The sequence below is a fragment of the Zymoseptoria tritici genome, chromosome 1 (assembly GCF_000219625.1).
Source record: "Zymoseptoria tritici IPO323 chromosome 1, whole genome shotgun sequence".
Taxonomy (NCBI): Eukaryota; Fungi; Ascomycota; class Dothideomycetes; order Mycosphaerellales; family Mycosphaerellaceae; genus Zymoseptoria; species Zymoseptoria tritici.
In genome coordinates this window covers 960,985-982,884 of record NC_018218.1, presented here as the reverse complement: position 1 = coordinate 982,884, position 21,900 = coordinate 960,985, and the positions used below count along the sequence as shown (strand labels likewise).

At 55.1% G+C, this 21,900-nt stretch overlaps 8 protein-coding genes across 8 annotated transcripts; 3 read left to right on the top strand and 5 right to left on the bottom strand.

The window, feature by feature from the left end:
* Window positions 1-56: 56 nt before the first annotated feature.
* Window positions 57-1,868, bottom strand: MYCGRDRAFT_88816 (uncharacterized protein; the record flags this gene model as incomplete). The annotated part of the gene is made up of 1 exon (XM_003855909.1): window positions 57-1,868. The coding sequence occupies one exon, from the start codon at window positions 1,866-1,868 to the stop codon at window positions 57-59; it is 1,812 nt and encodes a 603-aa protein (XP_003855957.1).
* A 1,859-nt stretch (window positions 1,869-3,727) lies between these two features.
* Window positions 3,728-5,026, bottom strand: MYCGRDRAFT_32957 (uncharacterized protein; the record flags this gene model as incomplete). Its single annotated transcript, XM_003855908.1, has 1 exon — window positions 3,728-5,026. The coding sequence occupies one exon, from the start codon at window positions 5,024-5,026 to the stop codon at window positions 3,728-3,730; it is 1,299 nt and encodes a 432-aa protein (XP_003855956.1).
* Window positions 5,027-5,448: 422 nt separating this feature from the next.
* On the bottom strand, window positions 5,449-6,255 carry MYCGRDRAFT_15337 (uncharacterized protein; the record flags this gene model as incomplete). Its single annotated transcript, XM_003855907.1, has 1 exon — window positions 5,449-6,255. A coding segment is annotated over one exon (807 nt), but the record flags the coding sequence as incomplete, so codon positions are not given.
* Window positions 6,256-7,039: 784 nt separating this feature from the next.
* MYCGRDRAFT_83400 (uncharacterized protein) lies at window positions 7,040-10,672 on the top strand (the record flags this gene model as incomplete). The annotated part of the gene is made up of 2 exons (XM_003857642.1): window positions 7,040-7,520; window positions 7,581-10,672. 2 exons carry the CDS (start codon window positions 7,040-7,042, stop codon window positions 10,670-10,672), a joined length of 3,573 nt encoding a protein of 1,190 aa, XP_003857690.1.
* A 489-nt stretch (window positions 10,673-11,161) lies between these two features.
* On the top strand, window positions 11,162-13,234 carry MgBmh1 (uncharacterized protein; the record flags this gene model as incomplete). The annotated part of the gene is made up of 7 exons (XM_003857643.1): window positions 11,162-11,201; window positions 11,271-11,457; window positions 11,940-12,026; window positions 12,080-12,386; window positions 12,453-12,694; window positions 12,748-12,818; window positions 12,872-13,234. The coding sequence occupies 5 exons, from the start codon at window positions 11,966-11,968 to the stop codon at window positions 12,989-12,991; spliced, it is 801 nt and encodes a 266-aa protein (XP_003857691.1).
* A 661-nt stretch (window positions 13,235-13,895) lies between these two features.
* MYCGRDRAFT_65137 (uncharacterized protein) lies at window positions 13,896-16,365 on the top strand (the record flags this gene model as incomplete). Its single annotated transcript, XM_003857644.1, has 5 exons — window positions 13,896-14,007; window positions 14,484-14,673; window positions 14,810-15,137; window positions 15,225-15,329; window positions 15,381-16,365. The coding sequence occupies 3 exons, from the start codon at window positions 14,914-14,916 to the stop codon at window positions 16,363-16,365; spliced, it is 1,314 nt and encodes a 437-aa protein (XP_003857692.1).
* A 630-nt stretch (window positions 16,366-16,995) lies between these two features.
* Window positions 16,996-18,213, bottom strand: ERG26 (ERG26, C-3 sterol dehydrogenase; the record flags this gene model as incomplete). Its single annotated transcript, XM_003855906.1, has 2 exons — window positions 16,996-17,634; window positions 17,695-18,213. 2 exons carry the CDS (start codon window positions 18,211-18,213, stop codon window positions 16,996-16,998), a joined length of 1,158 nt encoding a protein of 385 aa, XP_003855954.1.
* A 512-nt stretch (window positions 18,214-18,725) lies between these two features.
* MgSCY1 (Scytalone dehydratase) lies at window positions 18,726-19,190 on the bottom strand (the record flags this gene model as incomplete). Its single annotated transcript, XM_003855905.1, has 1 exon — window positions 18,726-19,190. A coding segment is annotated over one exon (465 nt), but the record flags the coding sequence as incomplete, so codon positions are not given.
* Window positions 19,191-21,900: the final 2,710 nt, after the last annotated feature.

Sequence of the window (21,900 nt, the reverse complement as noted above, 5' to 3'; positions counted from 1 at the left end):
GGTTCCAGACTTACGACAAGCAGGCCAACGTTCGACCTTGTTCAACTCGGCCCTCATCAAACACCCTTCCCGAGCGCCGCCAGAACCTCCTGCGCCCCTCTTTCTCCCGACCTAACTGCACCCTCCATGTACCCCTTCCACTCATACGACGTCTCGGTCCCCACAAAATGCAACCTATCCACTGGCTCTCTCAGGGTCTGTTCCCATTTTGTCAACCCGCCAGGTCCCATAATAGGACACGGACAGCCTTGACTCCACTGCTCATTTCTCCAAATCTGTTCAACAATCTCGATTGGCTCTTCAACATCGGCGAATGGGCTGAAGAGCTGGTGGATTTGATCGATCACAGCTTTACGCCGTCCTTCCACGGAGAGAGCCATCCAATCTCGGGCAGGCTGACCGACGATGAAGTTGGTCAGACTGTAGTGGCCGTCGGCGTCGACACTGCTGTCGCGAGTGACGCCAGCAGGGCCATGAGGTGACTGTGACATGCCGCAAAGGTTCGCGGTGCGCCACCAAGGTCGAGCGTAGAAAGTGATGGATTTGCAGTAATCTCCGAGCATGGTCGATTGCGACATGGCGAGCTTCTCAGCTGGGAGAGGAGGGTCAATGGTGATTTCCTTGTAGAGCGGAGTGGGTACTGAAACGATGACACGAGATGCGTCGTAGATGCCACGAGCAGAGACGACGTGAACGCCATCGGAAGTCTGCGTTATCTGGCGGACTGGCGACATCAACGCTACAGTCCCGGGTGCCAATTCGTTTGCCAATCCATGGCTGAAAGACTGCGTTCCCGTGGCGATCCGGAGATATTGTCCGCCATGCTTCAGATCAGAGCGCATTTGCATATAGCCACCGCCGGACTTACAGTAGTCGAGGAAGTACAAAGCGCTGACCTCGGACGGCTCAACCCCGAGCATAGCGCGAGCTCCAATCTTGAACGAGTTCAGAGCGTGCTCGCCGGCGTTATGATCGAGCAGCCATTGCTCCAATGTGATGTCGTCAAGGTCTTTGCGGATGAGCTGACCAGATGCGACTACATTGGTGATATCGATCTTCTGGCAGGTCTCCTCGACAAGCGTTCGTATCCGGATCACATCTTCGATTTCAGCTCGATCGGTGTCGTCGGCATTCAGCTGGCCGTACGGATGAGTCTTATGGCTGCCTATCCCAGTATCGCAGACGATACTGCCATTCACATTCTGCGAGACCAGCTCAAGCTTGAACTTTTGTGCCAGAGCGAACATCTTGGACTGGTTCGTGTCATTGATCCATGCGGCACCGACATCGCAGACGCTCCCTTGAGCTGGTTGAGACCATGTCTTGCCGCCCACTCTATCTCTCGCTTCGAGAACCTTAACGCTAAGACCCGCTTTCTGGAGGTCCACTGCCGCTTGTAGGCCGCTCAACCCGCCCCCGACCACGACCACATCGACCGTTTCGGGACCATGCTGAGGAATAGCGGCTGTGGCTTCAATCTCGAACAGGAACTGAGGTGCAGCCAGCTGCTGGATGGGAATTAGCGTAGATGCAGGACGGTGGTCGCCCAGAAACTCTAACAAAGGCTGGCGATGTCTCGGATTCTTGTGGTCGTAGTCGACGATGTAGTAAGTAAGTCGGAGGATGTCTTCAACTCCAGCACCCGCTGCTTCCAGGCATCGCTTCAAGTTGCGAAGCGCTTGCTCGACTTGCTCGACCGGGTCCCCTGGTACGCTGCCATCTGGACGAGCGCCAATCTGTCCGGCGACGGTGATGATCGAGGCGGGTCCTGTTGTGTGAGTGACAAGGCAATAGAACGGAGAACTGCGGGTGTTGTAGGGGTTCAGTGTTGAAGCTCCGCCTTTCGGCTTCGGCAAAGGCTTGATCATCTCGGATTTGAAGCGTTGAAATGCTGAGGCCTCTGACGAAGTAGATGGAAGGCCGATCTATATACTCAGCCGATAAAATGAGCGAATGCGTTATCGTATTGCGGCGAAGTCGACCCACATGTCGTTCTACTTTGCTATGCGAACACGTTGCACAGCTTGAAAGATAGGCTGCGGGACATGGTCTTGGCATTGATAGCTGCAGCCTGCCACCTTCTCAAGAAACTCGTCCACGAGGTCAGAATCTGTGAGTACCGTCGGAGTGTATTCCTCCGCAGCCATCGCTCGTGGATCTGATATTTTGTCCTGGAGCTGATGACTTGGGATGACGACGTGGTCTTCGAAGCAGGCACCGCTTATGAAGAGCAGGCAAGATGCCGGTCGAGTAATTGTTAGGCCCATCGCATGGCTGCATCGATCGAGAATACAGGGTGCGTGAAGGGCGTCGGACGTCGTCAAAGTTTGTGGAGACCACCTTGACCTGGCCAGATCTTGAGGTAGCGTGGCTCTTACAGGCGTGCATGGACAAAACTACCTGGTTGTCCAGGAGAACATGAGCGAACCTTTGCAAGACGGCAGCGATGTCCTGGACAGGACTACCGTTGTGACGCAGTACGCATTCAGGTGACCTCCAGCCGCTGTGTGCTGAGCGTGTATGAACAGACCTGTACAGCCTGGCTCGGAAATGCAAGTCCTTCAACTTCAGCGACTCGTTCCAACCTCAAACACCTGATCCACTTTCGAAGAACTTCAGCTCTACAAAGCCTTCTGGACCCAAACTCCAAACGAACCTCAACACCAGGCCATCATGCTCGGACTCGAGCTCGCCGCTCTCTTCTTCGGCACCATGGCCTTCGCAGGCAAAAATCCCCAATGATGTAAGCTCATCTTCCAGTGGAACAACAAGGACAACCGACTGACCTTGTCAATCAGGGGACCCGAACAACTGTACCCCAAACGGCGGTAAGCTCGTCCGACTGCTCGTTCCAAAGCCGGAGGTTCCAGCTAACATGATGGCCGAAAGCCGTGTGCGGTGGAGGATGCGAGTGCTGCGGTGGTGACTGTCGTCCAGGACCGGCCGTCCCATTCTGCGTTGCTGGTGAGGGCGACGATCCGAACTTCTACGACGTCCCGGCCGACAGGTGAGTATTTCGAAAGGCAAAAGGCCTGCAGCGGTTCGAGATTGTCTCTCGGCCTATGCCTGCAGGTCTTAGACTCTCATATACCTTTTGCGCCCGAGCCCTCGCTAACTCCTCCGCCCGTCTTTTAGGTACACGACGCCGCCAGGCCATGATCCTGGCAATGGACCTCCCAAGGCATAGAGGCGAGGACCTCCCCAGGAGATGGAGGAGGGGCACGCCCGATGCAGCACGGGAGGGATTGCGGGTGCTCATGTCTTCTGTCTGAGAAGTTTGGGGTACTGCGAATGGAAAGGCGGACCTCGATTCAACATCGAGGGAGGCCTCAACGAGTGGGCGAGACGATCGTTGCGGATTCATCGCGCGGCAGCAACGTCTTGAGATGGTGAAGAGAGAATTGGTGGTAGTACTGTCCTTAATGTCAATTCACCACCGTTGTCGAGCTCACTCGGTCCGATTGCCTGTTGTATTGATGTCGCCTGATGATCAGGTGTTGCAACAGCCAAGAATTGTAGAATGTGGTTTCGAAGCGATCGACTGAGTGCTGCTGCAACTATTATCTTCTCTGTAAAATAAGATACGCGAGCGGTCCGACAAAGCGGTAGATGGAAGTGAGACCATCTTCCTCGTCAGATTCATCAGCAACGTCACCATCATGAAGGCTCATCGCTGGTTGAGAGGAGTGATCCCCTCTTGCTAACGCGTGTGCTTCTTCCGTTCCGACTACTGCTCTGCGTCCGGCTGCCAGATGGCTTCCGCTACAGTGAACGAATTCCCGCTCGTGGCCTTGTGCTCAGCGAGAAACTTGAACCGAGCGTCTGCAGCGTGGAACAAGGCCTTCTTCTCCGACAACGTTCTCTCGCGCCCATTCAACAGCGTCTTCATAGCCAGAGAGGTACCCAAGGTGGCCTGCAGTTCTACTCGAGAGAGATCGCTGCATCCAATCTGCTCCGGCACGTAGCGATCACACCACAGCACCCTCGCGCCGGGTTTGAGCGCTGCTGTGAGCTGCTGCAGGGTAATTTTAACGTACTTGTCCGACTGATCGTGGAATATCATGCTGAAGAAGTATGCGTCTGCATCTTTGACCGGCTGAGGATCCAGGTAGCTGTGGGGCATGAACGTGATGCGGTCTTGGAGGTCCTTTGGTAGCGCCTGGCTCGCCTGGTGACAGACCTCCGGCAGGTCTTGCACGACGAATCTGATGCCAGGCTGCTTTCTTGCGATCGCCATGCAGATATGCCCATTGCCTCCTCCCACATCGACCACTTTGCAATTATCGCCCAGCTGATCCCAAGGATAGCTTACAGCAGCAGTGCCCGCGGTATCGCTCACGCCGCAGCTCCGCTCGACCATTGCTCCTCCAAAAGTCTGTGGCCATGTTGGATGGCCCTCAATCCACTGGAACATTGGCTTGTCTGTCCCCATGGCCAGATTGAACGCCGTCTCATTGAGCTCTTGGGATCCTGGCCATTTTTGACACGCATCGACGTACCGAACGTTGGCTACCGCGTGAAATCCGGTCATAAGACTGATGTAATCGCACATGGACGGCGTCGTCGCAAGGTTGCGAGAATCAGCGCTGTGGCTCACGTGCCCAGCGCTGGGCTCGTCGAAGAGATGTATGGTCGTTGCATATCGCAGGATCTGCGTCAGGTCGTCGACGTGAAGTCCAGTCTTCTCAGCCAACTCTGCGTACGATATCTGGCTTCCGGCTTCCAATGGCACGGCTTGTGGCATCCGAAAGTGGTTGACAAAGTGCCAAGCCAGCCTGCCAGCGAGTGCAGTATTTCCGGAGTACTTGTCCATTCTCGAATCGTTCCCACGAGATCCACGGACCAGATCGTTGAATTCGTCGCTGGCAGATATCGCCGCGGTGCGAATTGCCCTGAGATCCAAAGGCAGATCCAGCATAGTGTCCTTGGTGAAGGTCGGTGATGGAATTGCAGCTTCGATCTGTTTTGCATAGTCGAGCATGCGCTGGGCTAGCTCAACCAGGGTCGTGGGATGTGGAGCTGACATTTTGATCTTGATGCAAATGATGCGGCGAAATCAATTCGGAAAGGCACTCATCCTCCTCGGGGCATGCCCTTTTATTATGGTGACCAGAAGACAACGGCGGTGTGATGACACCCAAAGTCAAATTCTGGGAGCATCCTAGCAAAATAGCTTCTCAACTGCCGTACGACGCCGGATCCGGGGTGTACGAGCTTCCGTCGCACGAGCTTCTGTCGCGACAGCTTCCGGTGCACCCGTGCAGGGTCATTTGCCTGGCTACTCCTGGTGTGTCGTCTTCAAGTCAGATTTCGCAGGTTCTGCAGAAATCCGTATCCACTCCCAGCTTCGGGCTGAAGGCGGGTAGAATCTGCACTCCCATAACGAAGATCATGACCACGAACAGGGAGTGCAGCAGCCTTTCTTCCACCGTCGCCATTCGGTTTATCCAAAGACTTTCTCTTGTCATCGACCAGCTTTTGGAGTGCATCGACCTGCTTGAGACGAGCTTTTTCCTCTGCTGTACCTCTCCACACTTCTGCCAAGTCACGTAGCTCAGCAATACGTGCATCAGCGGCTTCCAATCCTTCCGTGCCGGTCGTCAGCAGATCGTTGATTTCTTGACGTAGTCGTTCTGCAAACTGCTGACCAACCTCCTCGCGACTTCGGGATTCGTCATTGCTGTCCGGCGCGGAGACGGAGATCAGGGAGGAGGTTAACGAGAGCTCTGACGGAGCAATAGGCCATTGCATGGCGGAGCCGAAAGTTTTGATCACTGCGTCCAGACGTTCCCGAATCGTGGTCAGAGTTCGCAGGCGCTCGAGGTATTCGGGCTCCGTCTCTGGGGACTTGTTGGGCTCCTCTGCCGTTGTGTCTTGGACTGTATCCGCTCCTCCATTGTCATTTGTACTTTGTATTGCAAAGACATCAATGTCCTTCTTCAGATCATTCTCTAGAGTGTCCTTCAGCCCCAAGGTCTCTCCTCTCAGCACTTCCACCTCGTACGCCAATCGACTTCCACTCCTTATGATCTCGTCAGTCAACTGGGTCAAGGTATTGGAGAGCCTCGAGGTTTGGGCATTGAGCTGCGAGAGCAAAGTCTGCAGCGGTGATGTGAGCTCGGCAAGTGGCACGGTCTTGATTCCCCTCGCGCTCGTGGTCGAAGTCGCCAGCGAAGGAAGGGTTCGATTCAAATAGTCGACCGGGTCGAAGTCTGGCTCAAGGAATGGCTGGATGCTGCTGTCTCCGGCTGCTGGCACCGCGGCATGAGGTCTGGGCTGCTGCGGATCCGACGAAGGAATCGCCATGCTTGATCTACCGGCTGTCCATGCAGGGTTGGGGAACAAAAAAGTCACTGCAGTGAGGTGACGGTCCAGGAGCAACAGCTGCCATTTAATGGAGGAATTGAGTTTCGCGTCAATTGGGGCCGCAAAAGTTTAGATCGGGGGCCGAGCCCGAGCAGCTGAGCCACTTGCTGCCTGCCTTGCCGTTCCACTTGGTTTGCTACACCTTTCATGATCGCTACCTTGGGAGTGTTCACAACGGAGCTATAAGACAACACGGTACTGCCAATCCCAAGCGCGCACTTGTCGCATATCGTAGGTTCCGTTTCCAACTCTTCCGTTCACTTTTCCGTCGTGCCTCACGTCACGTCCAAAGACCAACCCCGCGCCTGCTCTCTTCACTTCAACATGAACAACTCGGCAGCACTGCAAAAGCAACTGCGCTAAGCATCAGGCTGCATCTATCTTGTGGAGTCAATGTCCAGCCGACCCTTCACGTGCAAACGCATTCACTTCACTCATCGACCTCTTCCACCTTCATCAATTCCATTTCTCCCAGCAAACTCGCTTCAACGCTGCGTCCATCCTCTCATCACCACCAACAACCACACGTCGAGGTTCGCCGCGCTCGCTACATGTTGCACAAGACATCGAAGAAGTCCTCACTCGACAGCATCTCAAAATCCCAAGCTTGATTGATATCTGCACGGAGCCTGGCCGTGTCATCCACCACGAACGCCCACACCGCCTGCCCGCCATGCCACGGCGAGACTTCATCGCCGACCTGGCAGAGGCGCAAGGGCTTCCGCTTCCACTCGGAATCTCTGATCTAAAGGCGGGTGATGATGATGGACAGATCGCGTTCATCTATACCGCTGTCGACACGCCAGCAGTCTCCATCACGGCCATGATCCCAGAGCTTTCAGACTACCCAAAATCGCACACATATATGATGTTCTGCGGCGAGAACGCACCGCAAAGTGTCTCAAGCGCACTCCAGGACATCCGCGGAACTGATCGAAAGTCGGTCGTCGAGCTGCTCGAGATCGTTTCGTCTACACTTGCGAGGATGAAGCCGGATCGCGATGGAGATTCGCAGATGATCGACTCGCACATGGACTCGGATGAAGAGGCCGACGACGACCTCGGAGACCTCGAAGACGACGAAGACATCTATGACTCTGATCACGAAGCCTTTGGTATGGATTTAGCCGACAGAAGCGCATCCACTGGACCAAGTACGTCAAACGACTTCGGGGGTGCGCTGGACCGGTCTGCTCGACAGCGGATCCGATCAGATCTGCGCAAGGCTAAGGACGCCGGATTCAAGGTGGGAAAGCTAGGCAGTCTGCTCGATGGATACAACTCCTATGTCACCATCTCCATCCGCATTGCCAAGCTGGGCATCTCGGAAGAAGCGATGCAGGCGTGGCAGGTGGAGCCGGACGAATACCTCACATTGATTATTCAGTATCCGAATGGATACCGCACAAACGAGCAACTACAATCTTACAACTCCAAGCACCTCTCCGCCAACCTGTGTATGAGAGTGGTTGCCGGTAAGAGATACAAGCCGTCATTGCAGGAAGCCATCACAGCCTTCAACGTCCGCCAGAAGAAACCAGAAGGGCCGAGCCAGCCTCAAGAGGAGAACAAATGCTCGATTCGGGACACCTTCATCTCCAAACCCCTCATGAGCCTGCTCCAAGAACGATTGGTCCCTGTGCTTCGCAATCGCAGCATGGGCATGGGTTGGCAGGGTGCGGAGGACTGGTACTATCATCTGGCTACGAGTGGCAGCAACGTCAATCCTGATGCCGTCCCGGACAAATTCTTCGGGCCAGATATCAGTCACGCTGTCGACGATGCGCATCCGAGCATCGTACGAGCCGATCACTACGCCCAGAGAAGCCTACTACAGTACTCGTTTCCTCTGATCGCGATGCAATTTCTCGTTCGACATTTCGTCCGCTGCACAGACTTTTGCCTGGTCTGTCATCGGAAGCTTGAAACCGATGTTGAGGCCATCAAGCCCTACGTTTGTGATGCTGGATTGTGTCTCTACCAGCTTCTTCAGCTTGGCTTTGGTCCAAGCATCGAACATGAAGTCACGGCTCAGCCCTACGTTGTTGATCTACTGGTTTCCTTTTGCTATAATAGCGCCTCGGCAGGTCGGCTCAAAGACCACCCCGATGGGCTTGCTCTTGTCGTGCCGCCTATTGATGCTGCATCGTACACCGAGCTGGGAAGATTGGTGCCCCCGACCCGCTACAAGCCGGGTGCTGTGCCCAAGACGGAAACACCCATCACGGATGTTGAGCAATCCACATACAACGTTGGATTTGAACAAGCCAGACGAGAGATCATCTTCCACGATGCAGGTTCAGGATGTCCTGTGCGGAGAGGTGCATGGATATTGATGAAGGTGGAGACCATTCCCGGATACGACTTCCACTGTCGTGTCAACGAAACGGCGTTCTATCCTACTATCAATATCGACGAGCCGATCGTTGTTCAGCAGAGGGCAACATCGAATGGCACACAGACTCCAGCGACAACGCGGCCCGTCACTCCCGTGGCAGCTCCTAACGGCGTTCCGGTCTGGACACCAGCAACGTTCCAGATCTACAACCAAGACTTCAGCGAGCTCAGCAACGATGGCAAGTGCATTTCAATCTGCACGCTGCTTGATACCCTCCCCTCGGTGACGGAAATGCGCGATTACCTCGCCAAGAGACACCCTTCGGAGCTGACGAACTGGACTCAGCGGATTTCGCCTTCGGCACTCGCACTCCTTCGCTGGATCATCGCCAGCAACCGAGCCTGCATCATGCAGGTCGACAGTGAGGCCGACGAGATCGTCGAAGAGAACATCACGGGTACTCCAAGCAAGGTCAAAGTTGTCGCGAAGCCGCGCGAGCGATGCTATGGTATGGCGGGCTTCATGCAATTCCGGTTCGCCATGGGAGCGCCTGACAAAGAGCAGCGTTTCGTGACTGAAGTGCGGAAGACAGCCGACCGTCTGAAGCTCAAGTATCCGACCATCTTTGCTTTCCATGGCTCGCCTCTTCACAACTGGCACAACATCATCCGTCAGGGCCTGCACTTCAAAAACGCCGATCACGGTAGAGCATATGGAGATGGCGTTTACCATGCAAAGGATGCCAACACGTCGATAGGCTACTCGGGCATGAACTATGCCGGTCTAGTCAACAGCCGTGGTCGCTGGAGAAGCACCGTTCTGAACATCTCGACGGCCATCGCATTGAACGAGATTGTCAACGCACCGGCCGAGTTCCAGAGCAGTAATCCATACTACGTTGTTAAGCAGCTAGACTGGATCCAGACTCGATATCTCTTCGTTCAGGTCACATCGGACAAGCTGAAGTTCGCGGAGACCAGGCCTCTCAACGCGCACGAGCAGGATCCGTCACGCACACCGCACGGAACGGCCTCCCAGGTGATTGTTATTCCGGCTGCCGCCATCAAGTCCGGCAAGCCCACTCAAGTCCCCCAACCTGAGCACAAGAATCCCAATCCGCTCAAGAAGCTCAAGCTGTTCGGCGGCGCTAGCCATCCCATTGTTATCAACGATGAGGATAGCGGGAGTGAAGCAACAGACACGGAGGATCGCAAACTCCTCCTGGACGAGCCACCGTCGCCTGTCGCAGCACCGAAGAAGCTACCAGTCGTTGTCAAGGTGAACAGGTCACCACCAACAGACTTCGTTCCTGGCTCCCTCGACTTCAGTACCCTCCCGATCATGCCTCTGCCCACCTACGCCAGCTCCGGTACCACCAAGCGACTCATGAAAGAGCTTCAATCTCTTGCGAAGATCCAATCGACCACTCCCGCAGCTGAGCTAGGATGGTATATTGATGTTGAACAGATCGAGAACGTCTACCAGTGGATCGTCGAGCTCCACTCCTTTCACACATTCGAAGTCAAAGGCCAACCTCTTCCGCTTTCCGTCGACATGAAGAACCAAAAGGTCACCTCTCTTGTCCTGGAGATCCGCTTCAACAAGGACTTTCCGTTCACTCCACCCTACGTGCGGGTCATCCGTCCGCGCTGCCTCAGCCTCATGCAAGGCGGTGGTGGACATATCGTGATGGGCGGAGCGATGTGCATGGAGTTGCTGACCAATACGGGCTGGTCGAGTGTGTCGTCTATGGAGTCGGTGCTGATGCAGATCCGTTTAGCCATCGCTTCCGAGCCATTCGCGAGGTTGGACAGCCGGAACAAGGGTGACTATGGCACTGGTGAGGCGGCGGACGGGTATGTTCGTGCTTGCAATACGCATGGCTGGCAGGTGCCTGAGGGGTTCAAGGAGATGGCTTATGGTATGCCTGGACATGCTGGACAGGATGCCATGGCGGGATCTTCGTGATGAGATGGCGAAGGGAGAAGCCGGTATTTTGGGCATGAGGTATGATTACGATGTCATGACAGGGCGTTGCTGGGATACGAGTATGGCTACGGCGCGACTTCGCATGATGTCGCCACGAGCTGCTCACAAGAGGTCGGCGGATTTGTCTTTCGTTGAAGCAGTGCTGGTGAACAGCACAGCTCTGGCGTTTGTGAGACTTCGAGAAATGGTCCGGGGTGGACAAAAGCGACATGAAGTTAATGACGTATGAATTAGAACAATAAGGTAATCACAGCTATCTCTCACGACGTTCCTCCTCGCTCGCTCGTGGTATATCTGTCAGTGCTGTTGAGATCAGCTTCTGATTGGTCAAATGAAATAGGGAGATTATTTGTGGGAGATTCGTAGCACAGGCAGCACAGCCACGCCTGGCCAAAAATATCAAGCAGCAGGGCAAGATCTGAAACGTGAAGACTCACGATCGTTGCGAGAAAAAAGCTGCTGAATGACCATGGAACAGACTATGCTCATGTACCTGGACTTTGAATGAGTAAGTTGTGTATCTCGTGACGAACAAAGATCTCGAATGGAAAGAATGTTGCAAGACTGAGGACGACAGGAGGCTCTCGACTCTATCGCTCTTTTTCCCCACGTGACGGGATTTCCTAGATGACGAGAACCCTGAGAGGGCCGCTAATCAACACTCGCCATTCTGAACTAAACGTTACTGCATCTCCCGCACCGACGACTACCTCCTTGACCATCCACCACACATCACTCCCGTTTTACCACACACAAAAACCAAAGTGAGTACTCCTGCCTGTCCGACACCCCACCAGCGCATCCAGCGACTGCCAAGCCTCCTCGCCTGCCCGCAATCGCTGTGGTCGGCGCGCGCATGTACGAAGTCGAGATTGGAGCGACGGGAAGGCGCGGACACACGGCGCGGCGAAGGCAGTCGCGGCACGGTGAAGAGCATGCAATGGATCAAGAGCTTGTTCAGCAATGGACGGCAATGCACAATCGACAGCAAGCTACTCCTGCCTGATTCGGCTGTCGACCGTCGTGGCTGTTGCATTCGGAGCAGCTGCGAGTGCGGCAGACCTGTCTGTGTCAGACTTGCCCTCCAATTGCAATACGCTTCCTGCCCTGCCGGTAGCCTCTGTCACGCGCGATGCTTCCCGACCACCCACAGCGCATGCGTCGTCTTCGTCGTACTTTTTCCCGCCGATCAACAACCGAGCGCAACTTTCTGTGAATCATCCCACTGACGAACGACCTCATCCAGAAAATCCACCACCTGCAAACGACACGATGGGTTACGAAGACTCCGTCTACCTCGCGAAGCTCGCCGAGCAAGCCGAGCGCTATGAGGGTACGCCGACTCACCATCACCGCACTCGACACGTCACGCTGACCACTCACCAGAAATGGTCGAGAACATGAAGGCCGTCGCCTCCGCCGACCAGGAGCTGTCCGTCGAGGAGCGAAATCTGCTCTCGGTCGCCTACAAGAACGTCATCGGTGCCCGCCGTGCCTCGTGGCGCATTGTGACATCCATCGAGCAGAAGGAGGAGAGCAAGGGCAACGAGCAGCAGGTCACTCTCATCAAGGAGTACCGCCAGAAGATTGAGGCCGAGCTCGCGAAGATCTGCGAGGACATCCTCGAGGTTTTGGACAAGCACTTGATTCCTTCGGCCCAGACCGGCGAGTCCAAGGTCTTCTACCACAAGATGTATGTCGGAGGAGGACATCTTTGACATCATGCATGAGAGCGTGACTAATATTTGTCGCTTTACAGGAAGGGTGACTACCACCGCTACCTCGCCGAGTTTGCCATGGGCGACAAGCGCAAGGAGTCCGCCGACAAGTCCCTCGAAGCGTACCAGGCTGCCACCGAGGTTGCCGGCACCGATCTCGCACCAACCCACCCCATCCGTCTTGGACTCGCATTGAACTTCTCGGTCTTCTACTACGAGATCTTGAACTCCCCTGACAAGGCCTGCCAGATGGCCAAGACCTCTTTCGACGAGGCTATTGCTGGTGAGCCGAAGGAGCGAGGAAACATGAGACGAACAATACTGATCAATGTGCAGAGCTCGACACCCTCTCCGAGGAGAGCTACAAGGATTCCACCCTCATCATGCAGTTGCTCCGTGACAACCTGGTAAGCATTGCCCGTCAGAAGTGCCGTCGAACACTCACTAACCTCATCACCAGACCCTCTGGACTTCCTCCGAGGCCGAGCCATCCGGTGAGCCAGCCGCTGCCGCCGCCGAGGGAGAGAGCAAGGACACCAGCGACGCACCAGCTGGCGAGGACGCCAAGCCCGCCCAGTAGATTGGTTCATGACATCTTCCGATACACACATCTACGGCCTACGGTGGAAAGTGATTAGCGAGGAGCAGGAGCTGGCGGGGCATTCTCTTTTCATTTTGGTCCGTAGAGGTTTGGGAAGGGCAGCGATGATGGAGATGCTGCGACGGTAGTACCCCTTATGCCGAACAGGCCAACACACCACACAACAACAAAAAATTCCCCGAAAAAAAAATTCGTCGTCGTCGTATTTGGTCGACGTCCATTAACCTACAACGCTTACATTTACATCTATATGGTATTGGATTGTGATTGTATATCTTGCATTTGAGCAATCTCTTGTTCAACATCGCCGGTCTCATGCCAGCCCGGACATGGTCAGAACAAGATGAAGCCAGGGGCAGGTGGTGATACATCATACCGGATGGTGCGGCATGGCCATTCCGGCGCAGGCATATGACGATTTTAGAACGCCGGCCCCTCTTTTGAGCAGTCAATCAGACGGGAGTTGACAGACGCCATTTGAAGGAAATGCTCGACTTCATTGGGCTCTTGATTTTTATGCAGGCGAGTCGTGGCGTTTGACGCATTTGGGCAGTCACAGCGGATGCGGATTCGCGATCCGGGTCTATATTACCTACACACGCAGTTATACTTGGTTTTAATGCCTCAGATAAGGTACACGGAGTGGTGGCGGAGAGAGGGCATACCTTACCTAGGTAGTTGGAGTAGGTAGAGTTTGGAGAACCCCACCAACGGCCCAGCAGCACACGCAATTCCAGCCCAGGCAAAGCTCCCTCTCTCGGTCTGGCCGTTCCAAGGGACCAAAGTCTGCGGCAGAGCGTGTCCGGTCCTGTCCTGTCCGGTCCTGTCTTCTACCTTCTCAGCCCGCAGCCTGGAATCGTTCTCCAGTTCATCAACCTTCACAGCTCTTCCTCTTCCTCTTCCAGTTTCGCGCGCGGTTCTCTCAGCAGGCGTTTGTCCTTTGCGCTGTTACTGCCCATCCTCTTCCTTCCATCAACGCGCGCTCGTTGTTACTTGTAAGTCTTCGCCACACAACCCCCAAATCATCCCAGACCATGCGCGGGACAGAGACACCTCTCATCGCTGCCCCTCCCTCTCTGCACACGACCTCTGCCCTCGACCGATAGCAGCACAATGGCCTGCGCCCGGGATCGCGGCTCATCCATGCTCGCTCCCGTGCAGAACAAGATCGCACATGCACGGCGCCTATTCACTTGCCCCATCCCTCCGCCTTATCCCGATTCGTGCATACGCACGATGACAGGACCTTGTCGCGCCTATCTTTGACGATTCACCTGCGACCTGGTTGCTGGGAATCTGGAGAAGAGGCAAGACATGCGCATACTCCATCTCAATCCCTCCCCTCAATACTCCGTAACCCATCCTGCACCTTGCCGTCCTCGCATCACCGTCTCCCTGCGGCCTCTCATTCACTTACATATTCACCTACCATCAACGCCGTCCGCTGACTTATCCCTCTCTTCTTGCTCAGGTAGCACTTCTGTCACACGGCGCTTCTCTATATCACATCCCTACGCTCGAACGACGACCACGATCAGTCTTTAGCGAGCTTCACGTGCGACTGCGAACTTCACGAGCCTCCGGCACAGCCTTCCTTCCTCTCGCTCTCACGAGTCACGGCCGGCACCAGCATATTTATCACTGAGCCCATTGTCTTTCGAGTCAGTCTTCTTACACCTTCTCCACTTCATCAACTTCATCCACAACCACCACCACCACCTCTATCATCACTTCTTCCAGCAAAGCTCTCCTTCCCGCCGCCCTTCATCAACTAACTCGTCATACCGCGGACTTCAGGCAGTCCGAGTCCAATTTGGTTACGTAAGCACACACGCGACATACCTCACCTCGAACGACCATACTTTTGCGAGTCCTCGGCGCACATCTCCACAACCATCACGATGAGCTTCCCGACTTTCGAAGGTGGCGCGCAGGCCCCACAGCAGGGCGGTGAAGAGCAAGGTGGATTCGGTGGAGCGCCCGGCGCAAACCAGCAGCCCTCGCCAATGGGTCAGCAGCAGATGGATCCTTCGCAGCAGCAAGGCCAGTTCCAGGGTGGTCCGCAGGGTGCGCCACCTGGTCCGGGAGGTCCTCAGCCAGGCGGCGACCAGAAGACAACCCTCTGGTGAGTTCCACATGTGGGATGGAATGCGCGCGAGGCGCATGCGACAATGAGAGTCAGAGGTCACGGAGACTGACATGGTGACAACAGGATGGGTGAGCTTGAGCCATGGATCGACGAGAACTTCGTGCGCAGCGTGTGGTTCGGCATGGGATACCAAGTCAACGTCAAGATGATCCGCGACAAATTCTCTGGGTAAGTCTGGCCATTTCACGCGCGACCCGAATCCAGTTTTAACTTTTACAGAAGCAATGCCGGATACTGCTTCGTTGATTTTGAAAACCCCGACCAAGCTACTCGCGCCTTGCAACTCAATGGCCAAGTCATCCCCAACTCCAACCGCCAGTTCAAGCTCAACTGGGCTTCCGGTGGCGGTCTGGCCGATCGCAGCCGTGACGACCGCGGTCCCGAATTCTCCATCTTTGTCGGCGATCTCGGCCCTGAGGTCAACGAGTACGTCCTCATGTCGCTCTTCCAGGGCAAATACACTTCCTGCAAGTCGGCCAAGATCATGTCGGATCCCATCAGCGGTATGTCTCGCGGATACGGATTTGTGCGTTTCGCCGATGAGCAGGACCAGCAGAAGGCTCTCCACGAGATGCAGGGTGTGTACTGCGGCAACCGTCCCATGCGCATCTCCACTGCCACTCCCAAGAACAAGTCCGGAGCCGGCGGTCCAGGCGGCATGCCAGGCATGGGCCCACCAGGTGGGCCCGGCGGCAACCCTAACATGGGCATGTACTCAATGGGCGCACCTCCTATGGGCTACTACGGCGCTCCTCAGCCGATGAACCAATTCACCGACCCGAACAATACCACTGTCTTCGTCGGCGGGCTTTCGGGATACGTCACTGAGGACGAGCTCCGTTCCTTCTTCCAGGGCTTCGGCGAGATCACCTACGTCAAGATCCCACCCGGCAAGGGCTGCGGCTTCGTCCAGTTCGTTCAGCGTCACGCCGCCGAAATGGCCATCAACCAGATGCAGGGATACCCGATCGGCAACTCGCGCGTTCGTCTCAGCTGGGGTCGTTCGCAGAACAACTCTGGCCCTGCCGGCACTCCTTACCGTCCTGCTCCTCCTCCACCGGTCTACCCGTCCATGGGCATGCCACCTCAGCACCCTTACGGCAACTTCGCTCCGATGAAGGTAGGTTATTATCCAAAGATCTGGCTTCCGATGATGAAAGCTGACGAGTCACGCAGTAAACGACTTTTTCGTCCTTATGCATGAAGTGAAATGCGCTTTAGCGGGAGTTGGGGCGTGAAAACAATCAAAAAGGAGACCGAAGAAGATCCCCTTTTTGAACCACGATACGACAAAACGGAGAACGAGAGTGAGAAGAGATTCAAAGCTTACACTACTACCCTTTGCTTTTGATTTTGCGTTCTTTTTCTTGTCATTTCACGACTACCCACGAGCGAAAAGAAAGGACGGATGCACTGAACTACCTTGCCTTTTTACTGCTACTGCTGCTGCTGCTTTTTGCTGCTGCTGCTAGTTTACTGCTGCTGTTTTTTGAGTTGCGGCGTACTTTACTGCAGAACAGTGGAGTGCTACTGAGGTAGTACTTGCACTGTCGACCCCAGGATACAATACGAGAAAAGTACCTCTTCGAACGTTTCATTTGTCACACGCATGTTCCATCTCATAAGGAAGAGTCTTGAAGAGGTGCATCAATGAGCGAGCATGACCTTCTAGACATCAGATTCGTCTCTGTGTCATTGTGGTCTGGTGCTCTCCAGCTTTCATCCTACTGCTCTTCATTGCTCTTCCTAAAGCGAAAAGAAGAGGAGACGTGGCTCATCAGCCGATTCATCCACAACAGCATCCCGAGCAGCCGCAACAAGCAATCCGCAACATCTATCCACCGCGTCCAACACAATCCTCAACTCCCCGCCTCAAACCCTCTCTCAACTCCACCAACGGCCGATACCCAAGTCTCCGCTTCGCCTTCGCAATCGAGTACCACCGCGTCATACAACTCAACCGCACCTTCTGCCTCGACAACGGCGGATCACCCAATCGCAATGCCCAAAAAGTCCACTCAAGCATTCCCGCGATCACCATCGCCCACGTCCTCGGAATCCGCCAGATTTGCTCCGCTTTCGTCTGATCGCCCGCGTACGCCCACGCTAGGCGCGTGAAGGTCCAGAAAGGAAGGGGTTGATCGTTGGTGATGAAGAAGGCTTCGCCGTCGACTCTGGTTTCTTCATCCTCGGCCTCCTCACCGACGAGATTCTCGGTACGACTGGACTTTATCAGTGCTGCAGCGGCCAAGTGGTGCGCGTGCGCCACGTTGGTGTTTTCCGTGAAGTCGAAGAGGTTTTCATTGTCGCCGAGTTGGAAATTCGTGCGGCCGGCGCGGTAGGCGGCTATGATGCCGGGGAGAACATAGGAGTCGCCGCAGCCGAAGATTCCAGAGGGACGAATCGCGGTGGTGAGGAAGTCTGGGTGTGTAGCGGGACGGTTTTGAGAGAGGACGTGGGTTTCTGCTTGGGCCTTTTGAGGGTGTCGTTAGTACGACGAGGAAGAGCTTGCGAAGAATGCCGTCCGCCGTACCTTGGTGTGAGTGTAAAACTCGGGCTGCTGATCTCCCATCACCAATGGATACGACTCGTCCGCACCTCGTAAATCAGTCCAAGCGTCGCTGATGACGCTGGCAGAGCTCGTGTATACGAAAGCCTTGGTGCCGGAGTCCTTCGCAGCACTGATCAGGATCCTGGTCCCGTCGACATTGACCTTGTGCATGACGTGTTTCGGTGCATCGAAGCGTGGGCTTGCGCAGTGGATGACTACGTCGGGGTGGATGTTGTCGAAGAGCTGGCGGACGGCGGCTTCGTCGGTGAGGTCTGCGGAGTGGTAGTGCACGCCATTGATGGGCTCTGGCGGCGCTCGGAGGTCGAGGGAGTGGAGATGGGAACAGACGCGGCGGGATGTGAGGAGGAGGAGGATTTGGTTGGCCAGGCCGCCGCTGCCGCCGGTTACGAGGACTGTGCCGAGGGGAACGAGGAGGAGATCGCGCTCGAGGTTGAGATTGCAGTCATCAGCAGCGTCGCAAGGTTCCGTAGACTTCGCCATCTCGAGTTCTACATGGGCAGTTGTGGGGAGTCGGAGGATGTGTCAAACAGGGTCGATCGGTTTTGTCCGTCGATATCACTTCTCCAGCGAGTATGTCTCAGGGTATGAGGGAGGTGAGGATCAGTGTACAGGGATGGAGTGTATGCTAGGTTCAAGTAGTTCCAGGCCCTGGTATGGCAAGGGTGTGAGAGGTGGAGAAGACTGCAAGGAGCAGTGGACATGTTCAACGATGCATGGCGAAATGCAGAGTCTTTGTCTACTTAGACACAAAAGGCCGAACACAGTGCCTTCAGCAAGCCCAAAAGATCGGGCAGTCCATTGCGGAGATTCGAAACTCACGTGGTAAGCAGCACATGAACTTCTCTACGCCTCCACCGCCGTCTCCAGACTCACCGACGCTGGCACATCCATCGGAATGCCTGTGAGTATATCGTCAGCATTTGCGCCCAACAAGGAGCACGACAGGACTTGAACTCACCGGACGCCTGCTCGGCCAACTCCTCCTCCTTGGCCAACTTCTCCCTCCCACTCGCAAACACCTCCTCGAAGTTATACTCCGTCCAGCGGATCTCCGGATTCAAGCCCGCAAACTTCCAAACGCCCTCGACTCTCTTATACCAATGCGTGTTAAAACTGTGCGCATGTCCCTTCACCGCCACAACCGTGCACGACGCATCCGTATACTTCTGATGCGGCACGCGCAGCTGATGGTAGCCGATAATGTCGTCGTCGGAGACCTTCTCCCACTTGGTGCCGCCGATGAAGTGCTGGGTTTTCAGGGATGGGTCGCCGAGCACGTGCGGGTCGGACGCCATGGTGATGAAGTCGGCGGCCGGCATGGCTTCCCAAATTTTGTTGAGGAAGGAGCGGTAATCGATGCGGAGGGTCGGGGCGATGCATTTGGAGAGACGGGTCCAGTCTTTGCTGTCGTAGCTGTCGGCCCATTCGTAGACGGCGGCCATGCAGCCTTGGAGTTCTGGGGGTGGGAGGAGAGTGGTTAGTAGGCTGAGATGTGGGTGTATTGGCAGTCGATCGAGGAAAGTGAGAAATGGCATTGAAGAGTGCCAATGTATCAGTAGGTCTCCAAGATTTCCGATGTCTTCAAACACAGTGCATGTGTCGTATGAATCCAATATTGATTTCATCTTTCTGAGTATTTGCTTCGTGGACTTCAAGAAATGTAGTACACTCACCCTCGAGAGTGAGGAGCTTCACAGGCTCCAATTGAGTCGGAGACATGCTTGCGAGCGGATTAGGACGGTTCTAGGAGAGTGCTGAGAGATATCGATTGAGGCAATACGTCGAGGGCGATGCCAGGTATAGAACAGCGACAGCGTGCTCCGACGCAGGTCCAAAGGTCCATCTTATATGTGCCTTGCTCTCCGAACCCGAGTGCAATAATCCTAGTCCGACCGACATATCGGCCGGCATGCGTCGCGGCGATACCGGTTCATTCTTTTTCAAGGATGTTCTTCGGCCTTCGTGGTGTGCCATTCTCTTTCCGTTGCTCTCCTTGCCAGCAGCATGACGGCCAACATAATAAGCGTACCACTGTCGCCACATTATTCTGCCTCTTGTCGTGCTCTGAGCAAAGGTGTCGCAAGTGTTGGTCTCACACGTTCGGATCGTGGGGCCGTCGCGCTGTGGTTCTGCTCACTTGCTCCATAGCTCGCTGTAATTCTCCAGGCCGAGACCTAAAGATAGAGAGCTTGGTATCGACATGGCGATGGAATCGCTTGCTATATCAGGTGTGGTGGGACAAAGTATTGCTGCCGCTCGGACTCGCGGTGTGGTGAAAGAGCGGTGGAGAGGAGACGTCGTGCAGCTGCGGAGTGAAAGCATCCTTGGCGAACGGAACAACTCTCTCCCAATGCAATGTATTATATACAAGAAATATGCGTCTATGTCTAATGCGATAAATTATGTCTGTGATGGGTGTCTACATCCAAGTCTTTCTGCCTCTGTTCGAGCTGCGTGTAATGCCTCACAATGCCCAGATGATACCCATAAATGCGAAAACTCCCATGCAAATAATCGATGAAGGACCTGTACGACCGGCGGAACCAGACGCAAGCTGAGGGGAGCTAGAAGCTGCAGAAACCTGCGGACTGCTCTCCCCGCTCGATGATCCGGCCTCTGAACTGGTCTCGGCCGTCGAACTGGACTCTGGCGACAAAGCCGGGACGGTCGATTGATCAGGCGACGGAGAAGTGCTTGCCTTCAAAGTTGGCGCCGGTATGTTGGCCTCCAGTACAGTGCCTGGAGCAGCCAGTGGAGGGGCGATCGTCACTGGTTGCGCTGTGTATGAAGGCGAGGCTGGCTCGTAACCCGGAGGAGCCGTGATTGAGTCTGCGACTTGAGCCTGCGTGAGAGCAATGGGAGGATCGTAAACACCGTAGATGGCCGGATTACAGGTCGCCCAGGCATCTTGCAAGAGCGAGGCTTCTGACGGCAATGAGATGATGGCCCGATAGTCTGCCTCGAATATTGTCGCGCATCTCGGCTCCTGAACTACCTTCCCGCATCCAGGAGCTCCTCCAGCTCGGAGATAATAGGCGCGAGGTGGTGGATGTGCGATGTCTTCGATACGCAGACGCTCTGGTGTCAAAGACTCCGCAATCACAGCTCCAAGGGCGACTTTAGGGGCCACATCACCATATCCTGGTAGATTGCCCGCAAGAGTGTGAATGAGGGCGGTTGCTACAGAGTCATTAAGCTTCAAGACCATTGAGGATACGTCTTGCGGAGCCATGGCTAGTCTATGTCAGTGCATGCTCATCACTCCGTATTCGGAATACTCACTCAGAATCCGCCCGGCGATGGTAGTGCCTTCTGAGGCTGTTTGATCCCCACCACCAACACCAGCAGTCCGACATCCTCTCTCGTCACAGGTCGTACAGTAAGGATTAACAGTGTTCGGAATGAACCTCAGACCGCTGAGATAGTCGAATGAGAGGTAGATCGAAGGCGAAGTGAAAGTTACGCCTGGAGCATATGAATACGTCGGCGGTGCGGTCGGCTCGGGTCCATCATCGGTCCTGCTAGGGAAGTAGAATAGCTCCACGCTATTACCATACAGCTTGCAGTCTGCTGTTATTCCGGTCAATGTCGACGCAGAGCAGGTGCTGAATGGCTTGTAGTAGTACTCCGGGCATGGCGGCGAGTTTGCAGGCGCCGGTGTTATCTTCGGGACACTGGCGTTTGACGGCAGACCCAGACTGGAGATATACGAGACATACAGTTTGCTGCAGTCTGCAGGTGAAAAGGAACAGCTCGGCGTGTTTGTGGTTTGTGGTTGTGAGTTCGTAACGTAAGAGGATGTTTTGGTAACGACAGTGACCACTGTATGTGTTGTGAGGGTGGGTGTGAAAACGCCTCTCGCTACTGGGATATTATCGATCGTGGTGTAGACATCTCCAGTCCCGTATACGAGGGTCGTGTTGATTAATCCGGTGGTGGCGAACGTTGTGTATTGGCCGAAGTTGGTTGTTCTCGTTGGAAGCGTGGCGCTGTACGACGACCACGACGAAGCACAAGTGAGGAGATCCTGAATGGAACCCGTGTCGTTCGACGAGGGCGTATAAGCGCTCAAGCCTGCACGAATGTAGCCTCCTAGATCCACTGGCGGAGCACCCTCGTTGGCCGTGGCAATGGCCGAGAGATACAGCAGGCCTACTCGATGAGGTA